The sequence below is a fragment of the Crinia signifera genome, chromosome 1, assembly GCF_055691185.1.
Source record: "Crinia signifera chromosome 1, ASM5569118v1, whole genome shotgun sequence".
Taxonomy (NCBI): Eukaryota; Metazoa; Chordata; class Amphibia; order Anura; family Myobatrachidae; genus Crinia; species Crinia signifera.
In genome coordinates, this window is record NC_139217.1 from 330,855,265 (window position 1) to 330,867,707 (window position 12,443).

General features: G+C 44.0%; 1 protein-coding gene across 3 annotated transcripts in view; it reads left to right on the forward strand.

Moving 5' to 3' along the window:
- Positions 1-274: 274 nt before the first annotated feature.
- The window catches only part of LOC146005710 (ubiquitin carboxyl-terminal hydrolase CYLD-like), a 28,993-nt gene continuing 16,824 nt past the window's right edge, over positions 275-12,443 (forward strand). Inside the window, exons 1-7 of one of the 3 annotated variants that reach the window (XM_083145141.1) lie at positions 275-641; positions 5,243-5,743; positions 5,827-6,148; positions 8,710-8,775; positions 9,151-9,422; positions 10,316-10,484; positions 10,969-11,110. In XM_083145141.1, coding sequence (XP_083001267.1) covers positions 5,291-5,743; positions 5,827-6,148; positions 8,710-8,775; positions 9,151-9,422; positions 10,316-10,484; positions 10,969-11,110 — 1,424 coding nt within the window. In that variant the 5' untranslated portion in view covers positions 275-641; positions 5,243-5,290. Of the gene's footprint in view, positions 642-5,242; positions 5,744-5,826; positions 6,149-8,706; positions 8,776-9,150; positions 9,423-10,315; positions 10,485-10,968; positions 11,111-12,443 lie in introns of all 3 variants that reach the window. The other 2 variants (XM_083145135.1, XM_083145138.1) reach the window with 2 other exon arrangements.

Here is a 12,443-nt window from a genome sequence, read left to right on the forward strand (position 1 = left end):
GAGATGAGCAGAGGATGGTTAGCCATCGCTCCGTTCAAATAATCGATGGTCGACAGCCGATTGTAGACCGGTTTACCATCGATGGCGGAGTCCCACACTGTAGCCCCGCCATCTATAATAACCGAAGCCCGATGGTTCCCTGCATGCAAAACAGAGGCTGTCCGCCGGCAAGTGGTGCACCTTGGATGGGAATTTCCCCGTCCCGCCCACTCTTGGTAGCCTGCTCCGCCATTGGCTCCCACAACTTTTGCCTATTACTGATTGGCTGTTTGTTGACCACTTCCTTGTTGTACATTCCCAGGCTGACTAATTCGATAACATTTATTGAGTGAGCGCAGCGCTGCGTTATCCCTGCCGGTGGCGGCACAGTGCAGTGTATACTATGAGGCGGTAAGCAGAAGTACATAGGAAGCCGGGCTGCATGGTAGCCGTCACTGCCGCTCACTAACTACCAATGACAACAGGTGAAAAGTGAGTGCAGGCTGTCCCTGTTGGAGACCATCTCTGCGTGAGTACAGGAGCTGCTGTGTCGCCCTGCTTGGAGGGGATGCTTCCACCACCATGTAGGATATGAATCGCAATTGACAGGCGGACATGTGAGTGCAGCAATACAGAAGACCATATGCAGAGACTGGGAAAAGGTGAATGGGAGCATCGTGCTGGGAAAGCTATTTCATTTTGCACGTGTAGTAGCACTGTACTATCATGCATAGAGCACCTATGAGTGACTGATCTCTGGGCCTTGCTTCCTGAATAGTGTATGTTGTATTACTTAGTGTTGTGTTTGTGGAACTTCCTCTTTAACCTATGAGTTCTTTTGATGGTTTTCCCTGAGGCATCTAATCTGATCCCTCCCAGTAACTGCCACTTCTCACTTGGGTCCTAAATCTGGAAGGGATGCGGTTTTATTTATCGGTTGGCAGGTGGACCACTATTGGTCGACAGGCAATATGTTGACACATGCAAAAGGTTGACATACCTTTGGTCGACATGAGTTTAAAAAAAAATCACGATTCCAAACTTTATACTTTATTATCCAAGTGGACATACGGCTAGATTATAATTGTCTGCCCAAAGAATGGTGAGCCATGCGAGGAGAAAAGCTAGTGTCCATGTTGATGTATCTTAACATAGACACCCCAAAAAGTGAAAAATGTTGACCTCACACATGTTCACCTTTTCATGTGTTGACATATGACCCATAAACGTAACATCGCAAAGGTTAGCTGTTATCAGGAGAGCTGTCCCTTTGTGATCCGAAACACATTTGTAAGTACAAAAAATACAGAAAACTGTTTAGAGCGCTTATTAGGGCTGGTTTCTCAATAAGAGCAGCTGCAAGAGGGACTAGTGCGGCCCCTTGGTAATGGCAAAAGGAAGAAAAGAGGGTACCCTTAAGGGCGTGGCTAGTGATACCCGTGCTGTCCGTCTCCCGGCCCTGTCTCCCTTTGGTGTCTCCCCGGCTTCTGGCATCGGAGATCTACGAGCGCAAACCAGCGTCTGTGGCTGTCTTGATCCGGCTTGGCGTGGAGGAGCACATTGGAGCAGCTTGCCCCGGGTATTTCAATTGTCATGTGGTAACCAGTCCACAGAGCATATTTTACCTGCTCTGGTCAATCAAAATCCCAGCATGATTCGAGGAGTGAGACCGAGAGGTTGTTGGAGTCCAATAATTGTAATCCCAAAAATTGCCACTGGAGGTGTCCCGGTCCTGGGAAGTACTTGTTGGCTTGTGGGTATCCTCTCTAAGGTGCGATTTTGCTTATGGGAAGGATACTCCGAATTGTAATCCCAAAGATCTCATTTGAGGTGCCCCAGTCCTGGGAAGGCTTTAGATACAAGTGCACTTGTGCTTGGAGGTAAAGTGCTCCAGGGAAAAGTGTAGCAACGTCCAGATCAATTTGCAGGTGCAGGGCAAAGTAACCAAGGCCAGTCACCAATGGCCCCCCCACACACACACACAACTTTTCCACAACGTGGGTCGTGGACCCCCACGAGGGAGCAGTCGGGATTCCGACGTCGGAAGAATGACTGTCGGGGAGCCGTCCGGCACCCCCCAGAATACTTTACAACTAAGAGGAAGATACAACAAACACACAAGTACACTAACCTAACATCAGGACACTTCCACAAAGATAGTGGAAGATCATTCAAAGGTGCATTATACGCTCGTGATCCTAGCCCACAGGTCTTCAACCTGTGGCCCTCCAGGTGTTGTGGAACTAGATGTCCCAGCATGCCCTGAGGTTTTTTGGCAAGCTCTTATAGGAAAAAATGTGGCAATGCATGTTGGAACATGTAGTTTCACAACATCTGGAGGGCCACAGGTTGAAGACCCATGATCCAGCCTAATAATTACCTGTGCATCTGTTGGGTGTAGGGTAGTAGCCATAAGTTCACATAGCTGCAGATCAATGAAGACCTCTTTCTGACATGTGTTTGGGGACCTTTCTTTTGTGGGTGCTGGTGCAAATATACACAATGACGATTTTTATGACAATTAGTAGCACTACCTAGATTATTATTATTATTAGTTTCTTATATAGCGGACACATATTCCGCAGTGCTTTACAGAGAATATTTGAACATTCACATCAGTCCCTGCCCTGGTGGAGCTTACAATCAATGTTCCCTACACATGTACACACACAGTCATTCTAGGGTTCATTTTTGTTGGAAGCCAATAAACCTACCAGTATATCTTTTGGATTGTGGGAGGAAACGGAAGTACCCGGCGGAAGCTGATGCAGGAACGGGGAGAATGTACAAACTCTGCACAGTTAGAGCCATGGTGGGAATAAAACCCATGTCCTCAGTGCTGTGAGGCAGTAACGCTAATCATTATAGGTACTTGTTTCCTAGCAGGGAGCCCAGTACACTGTAAGCGTACAGGGCTATTCTCCATAGCAAAATCGGATTGCATTGCATCTCATGGGCCATTATAGTGCCATGCCATGCGATGCGATCCGATTTTTTAATGTAATTTATTCACTGCTTTGTTGGCCCTAGGGGATTGCATTGCATTGCATTGCACCTCCTGAAAAATTGCATGAGATTTTATAGGGTGCAATGCCATGCCATTAGCTATACACTTTTATGACATACAATGAGGTTTCACTGACCCCCTCACTAACCACACCACCCGAAGCGTGGCGAGCGCAGCGGAACGCGTCCTCCCGACCTTTTCATACCCCCACTATCCACGTTGGCGTGGAGTTGATTTTATATAGTGGATTACTTTACATGTATTCCGTGTCCCCTCGCGGGGCTCACTTCACTCGCCACACTATGTAAAATCAACTCCACACCGACGTGGATAGTGGGGGTATGAAAAGGTCGGGAGGACGTGTTCCGCCGCCCCTCGCGGGGCTTGCCACACTTCGGGGTGGCATGGATAGTGGGGGGGGGGGGGGGGGTCAGTGAAACCTCATTGTATGTCATACAAGTGTATAGCTAATGGCATGGCATCGCACCCTATAAAATCTCATGCAATTTTTCGAGAGATGCAATGCAATCCCCTAGGGCCAACAGAGCAGTGAATAAATTACATTATAAAATTGCATCGCATCACATGGCACTATAATGGGATGCAATGCGATTTTGCTACGGTAGCCTACGTAAGAAAACTGGGCACCCTGCTAGTACCTCATTATACCAGCCGTGCTGCTCGATGCTTTTGATTGGATGTTTGCTGATTTATGCCATGTTTATTGCATTTTATTAATTCAATTCTTGTCTAGGTCAAGTCATTTTAATTAGTGGTACTCTTTTTCTTATTATGTAATTGTCAGATACATAAGCACTGTTGCGGAAACTTTTAAAGAGATTAACAACAAGGGAGGTGTGGTTTTTATCCACAGGTTGAGCATCTCTTATCTGGATATTTGTTATCCAAAAACCATAGTTGTTTTTTTTTTTTTTCTGAAAGTGGCACTACTGGAAAAATGACATGAAACTGGTGGTAAGCATTTAAATCCATCAGCTGGGATAGTACACACACTTTGTTTCATGCACAAATAAAATATATTTCTGTATTTCATGTGTTTTATGTGTTACACAACATAGATGTATTTTGTGTTCACACATGGGTCCCATCCTCAAGATAACTTATTGGAATATAAAAATATTCAGAAATATGTAATAATCCATTATACAAAATGCTTCTGATCCTGAGTATTTTGGATAAGGGATACTCAACCTGTATTTTTTATTTTTTTTAATAGGGTTAGGGCGGGATGTATTAACATACATCGCCGCCCTTCGCACTGCAGCCGCCGCGATGCTACCGCATATGAACTAACATATGCGGCCAGCATCGGGTTGCGGTAACTGAGACCCCCGCGATACCTGTGATGTGGTCTGCGGGGGTCTCCGTCACCTCCCGGCGGCTGGCAGTGTCCCCCTGCGTCTCCTCCTCCCCCCTGAAGCCGGATGTCCTCCCGGCTGTCACACCAGGGGGAGGAGGAGATTTTGGAGGACGGGAGGGGGGGGCGCACGCGGACGTCGTACGGCGGGAGGCGAAAGAAGCCCATAGGCTTCTATAGGGTATCGCCAGCCTTGCGAAAATGGGGCGGACGTTGATTGATACATAGGAAAATGCCGTAAAATGGGGGTTTTACAGCATTTTCCCTTTAGTAAATCTCGCCCTTAGTGTGACTTTACTTGTGATAACACCTTTATCTCTCTAGTGAATATTAGTGCATTATCCTAATGGATGGTCGACCGTCTTTAGATCGACAAGGACGACATGGGGATTTTCACTGTTTTTTTTTTACCCGAATGCGGTCACCATATTTTGGGCACACTATTTTATTCTGCCATCATGCCCTAGGTAGGGTATGAAATACCGCCTATCGGCACATGTCGGCTCAAACTGTGAAAAACCCCATGTCGACCTTTTGACTGTCGACCTAATAACCTGTCGACCTTGCAGTATGTTGACCCAGTGGTGTCGACTTAATGACTGTCGACCATCTTTAGATTGACCAACCGACCGTATCCCATCCTAATTGTACACAACATAATTATTGCTGTGTAAACCATTATTCTACATTGAGTAGTAACGCATATACAGTATTTCACTACGGCAGGGTTCGCCAGCATGTAGCACTCCAGCTACTGTGGAACTACATATCCCAGATAAGACAGCAGGAAGTAGCAGGGTCCCTTAGTAGCGAGAATAATGGCAATAAATAATAACATATCTTGGATACTTATGCAGATGTCTCTTCTCTGTGACTAGGTTTCTTTGGGTCCATCTTAATTAATCTATTCAGGAAGCAAGAGTGCAATGTCATCTTCTAAATTTTTCATTGCTATATACAACTTCTCATCACTTTCCTATACTCCTGATGGCACATATGAACGAGTGGATAGAGGGAGTCTGCTCACCTTAACTACACCTCCACCTTCCAGCGTCGTCAGGACTGATAATGACCTGTTGCATTCCCCACCGCTCTGGCTAAGACTGTATGAATCGCAGAAGTTGGTATGTGCAGAAATAAAAAATGTAACTGATATTGTGCCCTTGGTTTGGAGAATATTACTAGCGGTTACAGACACAGAAGAGCGTTTTGCATTTTATATGGACCAGAAAAGGCTGCGGGAAGTTATTAATTTAAAAACTGGAGATAATGTTCGAGTTAAGGTCATTTCCTCTTGCGAGCGCAAGGAAAGAGGTGTGCTCTGCTATCGAGGATCTGTCAATCACAAACAAGACATTCTTTTTGGAGTACAGCTTGTGGTGAGTTATAATTCCATATGTTGTTTCATTCTTTGAGGATTGGATTTGTCTCTGTTTAATGTTCTCCTAATAATGCCTTTCAGGGATCTGCAGAGGGAAAAGGTTTCACAGATGGCACCTTTTGTAATAAACGATTCTTTCAGTGCAATGAAAATTGTGGAGTTTTTGTTCCGGGAAGCAGATTGGAGCGGGATTGGGTTGAATATCCAATTCGAAAATTGGGAAAAATTGATGACAAATCTGCCGGAGAACAAGAAGAGCTTGCTCCAAGAACAAGGAGCCATCAAGAGCTTGCGCCAAGAACAAGGAGCCATCAAGAACCCCGCACAAAACCAGTCACTTTTTTGTCACGTGGTGTTAGGCAGCAGAGCCCGACGAAAGCAGGCGAGAAAGGCCTGGACGATGGTAACAATCTCATTGTTACATGTTTTTTTTTTTTTTTTTTTTAATAACCCTTTCAGTGCCAAGTGAATTTGTCAACATAGGTGTGAATATTGGCAAGCAAATATTTGTATTCATTATAATGACATATAATGTGTACCTTTTTTTATTTATTTATTTTTTTAATATAGGAAGTATAGGGTAAAATGTAATGGGGTGTGAGAATCATAAAGTGAGAGATTTGGTAAGAAATCTCCAGTTTTTTTAAAGCGGCAATCATCTACACTGCAAAATCAGCTTAATTTTGCAGTGTAAATGATTGCCGCTTTAAAAAAACCTGGAGATTTCTTACCAAATCTCTCACTTTCTCATTCTCTCACCCTATTACATTTCCCCCATTATCTTTTTTTACGCCACATGTTTTATTTGGATTTATATAACCAGCATGAGCGACTCTGGCATTTTTAGCAGATATTTTGCACATCTCTCATAGAGATGTTGGCACTCAAAGTGTTAAACCCTTATATTTTAGTAGGTCCAATTACATAGTGGGTAGGAGAGCATATTCTTAATTGATATCTGTATGCAATTTTCACTACACTTCACAAGAGGAAATGTTAATAGCCATGGCTGTTCTGCTTCAAAATACCATCACTAAGGTATATAATCAGGTCGGAATCATTTGGTCAACTACAGGAAGATCGACAGGCCTTAGGTCAACACACTCAAAAGGTCAACATGGCTTTTGTCGACATGGTCATTAGGTCGACACAAGTATTAGGTTATGGGGGAGGTCGACAGGCAAAAGGGTGACATGGGTTTTTCACTTGAATGTCAACATGGACATCATATCGGTGCACTGCTCCCCCTCGCTACGCTCGGCACACTATTCTATTCTCTTTCTGTGCCCTGGTGGATGGTAGGGCATGATATACCGCCTATCGGCACACGGCTCAAAAAAAGAGTGAAAAACTAATGATCCTGTTTTTGAAGGCTGGTACTACCTATGACAGAGTAGTTCCAGCCTTGAAAAAGAAAAAAATAGTCTTAAAATGCATCGGTGGAGCACCGATGCATTTAAAGAAAGGCAGCAGGCTCTACCAGAACCTGGTCTTAGCTTCAGGAACCATTGTAGAGCTCTTACCAGAGACACACTTAAGTGTGGTACCTCCATTTTCAGTCTTGTACTTTTAAGGTTTAGGGTAACCTCACACCACAGGGGGGCCGCAGAGACTTGACAAAGCGCCAACATTTTTTTGCCCCACTCTCTCTTTTTACCTCAGAGATAGTTTAAACTGTGGCCACCACAGAGTGGGTACCAGATGACTCACCAACAGTTGGAATCCTGACTTACACAGGCTATTTTCCCTGTTGGGGGTCCACAGCCCTCATAGAGAAGCCCACAAGGGGCTTGAATGCGCTCGCCACCCTGTCGCGCTTCTGACAGTCAGCATTCCGATGTTGGAGAAATGAGCATTGGAATCCCAACTGTCGGAGAGTTGTGCTGCACATACTCTAGGGCAATATTGCATACAATCCTTAGATTTTGACAGCATCTGTGTGATAAATCGAAGGATTGTATGCACGTCGAATTGGAAAATATGCGCTGCACCTAATATTTATAGAATTATATAAGTGATCGCATGTGGTTTTTAACAGTGATGGCGGCAGTGGAACGCCCTGGTGGTGGCAACATTTTTAACATTTTTAAAAACTATTTCAAACACAGGGCGGCCCTCTGGGTGAAAGAGAGCTCTCTCAGCCACCTGAATGTGAGGCCTCTGATTTTCTGAGAGCTCTCTCAGACAATCGTAGGGCAGCCGTCGGCCTCTCCCAGCACCCGATGTCGCAGATGGCGTGCAACATCGGGTGCTGGAAAAGCCACACTTGGGCATTGCATATGTGCATAGGCACCATTATACATACTTCTCAGAGTAGGGTAGGTTGTTCTATTGAGCCTGGAGCCCAAATCCCGTCTAATCAATAAGCAAATTAGTTGTGATGGAGAAAACTTTTCTTACTGGGTTTTTATTATTTCATTGTGGAACTGTCTGAATAATGTATTAGATTTTAATGAAGTCCTAGTCTTACATAAGCCATAAGCTTACATACTCAACAGTGTTCTTGGCAGTGTGGTAATCAGTGATTCACAAGACATGAATCATACCATGATTAGCATCTACTTCTAGTCTTCTGTGTCAAGGCTGTAATCTGAAATGTAAAGTATATACATTATCCACCTTATTGTAATGAGTGACTGACAGAGCAGATAATCAGTACTTAAAATAAGGAAAGCCATGTGACCACTGTATGAAAGAGCTACTTTGCCGTAATCACATGTCTGCTATGTCCAGACAGGGAAGCATGATGCAAGTCGTTTGGAGCCTTGACCTACTGTTTGACAGTGTTACTTTGTGTCCTACCCTACCATGATGCACAATACATTTATAAACTGTTAAAAACAAAAGTAATGCCATGCTTTAAACTGAATGGTGATGTTATAAGACTAGGGTTTGGTATCACACAGTCACCATGTGGTACACTAAATTCACATGCTCGACTGATGTCTGACCTTATTGCAGCAGATCTACTGGCACCTGCAGAAGATCAGAATGTCAAACACTGTGTCCCAAAGGACCACACCTCAAAAGGTATGTGAAGGAAATGGACCACACTAACTGTATCTTCTGTCAATTGGCATATAGTCTGGGCCACATGTAGAGTTGGTGATTGCATAGCCATAACCCACTTCACTTATTTACTGGGAAAAGTTGGTGATTGATAGAGACAAGAGTACCATAAAAATGTGCATTTATATTTAGAGACCTACAGCATCAACATTGGTCAAAACTGGATACAAAGCTCCCATAAGCATGTGTGTATGTTCGTCTAGTGATGAAGTCAGTAACAGAGGAGTTAGCACATAAAAAACAAAATAGAATCATTTGGCAATTTGTATGTTTAATGAACTGAAAATAAATTGATATGTTAGTAATAAAAACATATACTATTTATTTTTACAACAGCTGAGGATGAACCACAACCTTTGACCAACCCATTTGAAGGAGATGATGCACAGACCTCTAATCCGCTTTCAGAAGATCACCCACCCCCTTCCAGCATGTACCATCCTCCTTGGAGTGGCAGTCCCTCTAGCCTGTCGCCTGGGGCTCAAGCTCTAGAACAGGGCTTGGAGTTGAATTCCATGGTTGAAGTGAATGATCCTCCAATTTATGGGGTGATCCGCTGGATCGGGCATATCTCAGAATCTCCTGAAACGATTGCAGGACTTGAAATGGTAATTCATTTTCTGTGATCTGTGTACTGAAGTATCGGTTATAAATTAATACACTTGGGCAAAACCCAATACATGACTCCTTGATCTTTGCTTGGCACAGAAAAAAAAATGCATTAAGAAATGTGATTTTATTTTTGTTTTTGACTTTTTTTAAATTTAAACAGAAAGTGCACAAAATGCATTGCTTGCATTTCAAATTGCACCATGTTTCTTTTAGCTTGCTACGCTCCCACGTAGTTCATATTGCAAGCCAAAATGTATGTACAGGCAGTACTTTTTGTACTAGAGTCGATGCGATCTAGTGCAAAACGCCTATAGCACATGTGTGGGCACCTTTTAGGTCATATAATAGTGCACGTTTTACAGATCTCCTAGTTTGAGCACAGGTGTATTCATTACCAGCTGACACATTTGAAAAGAGCCACAGGTGGAGATAATTATTGCACTTCTGACAAAATGACGGTTAGGGGTCCCTGAGGCCTTTGGTAGAATGTAATGCTAGATATATACATGGATTTTATTTTCCATGACTAAGGATGGAAGATCGAAAGGGGGGTCACTAAGTAGAGAAATGTATACAGAATAGTGGTCTAGGTGATCTAGGCAATGTGAGTAGCTATAGACTCACAATGGGGACAGTTATAGAGGAGGTGCATGTAGGTGGGTTACATATACAGCCTGGGAGCTCACTGATGGAATGTGTCCCCTGTATCATGCAGATGGCAGATTTATTTCTATATTCATTTTGTATTTTGGCAAGGTACAAGAAATTTCTTTTTCTTTTTTTTGCGCAAGGGTTTCCAAGCCTGATTCCATGATTTTAGCATAATTCCATATATTGAATTAGTTGTAGAAATAATGTAGTATGATTTTTATTTCTACTTATGGTGAAGGAGGACGAACGGTCATCCGCCTATACAGATGGAACATACAGAGGGGTGCGCTACTTCCAGTGTGGTCCCAATAAGGCTCTGTTTGTAAAACTACGAAACTGCCGCCCAGACTCCCGCTTCTGCTCCCTGCATGGACCCTCCAATCAGTTGCAGATATGTGACTCTATTGGTAAGCATACCAGCCCATTATATGATATTATGGGTATGGTTCATTGGGACGGCAGTGTCTAGGTCGACCTATAAATAGCCATCACCATGAACAGGTCAACATAAATTATTGGGTTTTTTTTGTCGGTTTTTATTCTATTTTATTTTTTTTGTGGGGGGGGGGGGGGTAAAATTTTATCTTTCAGCACAAGGATCCCCAATTACTGTACCATTTCATCTTGCTTTGCTCGCTATGCTTTGTGCACATTAGCATTCCCATTTGTAGATCTGGTTGGTAAAATATACAAATGTTCAAATAAATAAAAAATATAATGAGAAACTTATGTTGCCCTATTGACTACCTTGACCTATTGCATGTCGACTAATGTTAATGCACCTATTCACTGACTAGCTAATAGCCAACTTAAAGTGTGGATCTCTGTTGTTACATATGACACGTTATCCATGCCTACTCCTTTCTTACTTCTGTTGTCTGTTTATCATAGCCTTCCAGGACTATACTAGCAAGTGTGTAAAGGAAAACACCCCGCCTGCAACAGACATTGAGGCGTTAGAACATCTGATGGGGTGGAAGAAAGGAATACAAGGACATTGCAACTCCTGTTACTTGGATGCAACATTATTCTGGTAAAGAAATAATCACCCTGATATCTTTCTATCTTGTTCTCCGGTATAGTATGCAGTAACAAAGATATATTAGTATGTGTATAAGCTCTTGGGAATAATACATGTTGTTATGATCCTGTAACTGGTAAGCACTGAGTAATGGCATACTAGCCTCATAAGTGTGCTCATTACCTGCACACAGCCCAGGCAGCCAATTTGCAGCTTAGATGACTAGCCACTACAATACTATTCACTAGGACCAGTGACAGCCAATCCATTCCCATGGAGGTGCTGATGTGTGTTACTCCTTCCTGACCATCACCAGCTTATCCAGGGCTGAAAGTGGTCATGGAGAGGTGGTGGAACTCTCTTTCCCTGCCACGGCTCGCATAGCAACCCCTATTCAAGTTACGTCTCACGTAGTGACCCATATTTGCATTACACGTCGCATAGATAGCCATATTCACGTTACACCTCACAAAGTGACACATATACACTATGCTCACGTAGAGACCCTTATTTCTTTTTTACTAAAGGGGAACTTATAAAATGTTTTGTGCATGCTGCCCTGGCAAAGTTGGGCACTATAGTACCAATACAGTATTTATTGGGTGCGAAGTCCCCAGAGATGTCACAATGCACTGTCTAGCTGGATGTACCCCCCCCTATGTCTGTTTATATGGCCAAGGTCTGTTCCTGTGTCACTCCCTAGGTCAAGTTCTACACTGGCAAGTAGTGGCAGGGGTCACTACAACTGGCTTAAGTACCTGTGCCGGTGACTAGTGGAACCCCATGGAGCGCTCCAGCTAGGTCTCTCAAGGTGATAATTTCTTTCCCGGCTGCAGGCAGGGAGCAATCGGCGGCAGTGAGATGTGGCACAGCCACCAGGCTGCTCTTCATCTCTGTCCCCAGCTGCAAGATGGGAGCGAGCGGCAGGGGGGGGGATGTGGCGCAGCTCCTGGGCCACTCTTCATCTCTGTCCACAGTTGCAAGCATGCCACCGGGCATCTCATTTCTTATGGGAGGAGGTTGTGGCTGGTGGGGCTCCGGACGTGACTTTCAGTGTCCGGCCCGGGGAAGAGGAGCTGTGCTGCTGTTGGTGGGTTGGCAGTGGGCGAATAGACGCATAACTGACTGACAGTAATAGTAGTGATCACTACTATATTTATTTTCTCTAATGCTGTAAGAAGGCTCTAACCCAGGCATGTCCAAACTTCGGCCCTCCAGCTGTTGTGAAACTACAAGTCCCTTCATGCCTTGCCACAGTTTTGTTATTAGGGAATGCTAAAACAATGCAAGGCATGCTGGGATGTGTAGTTTCAAAAGCTGGAAGGCCACAGTTTGGACATGCCTG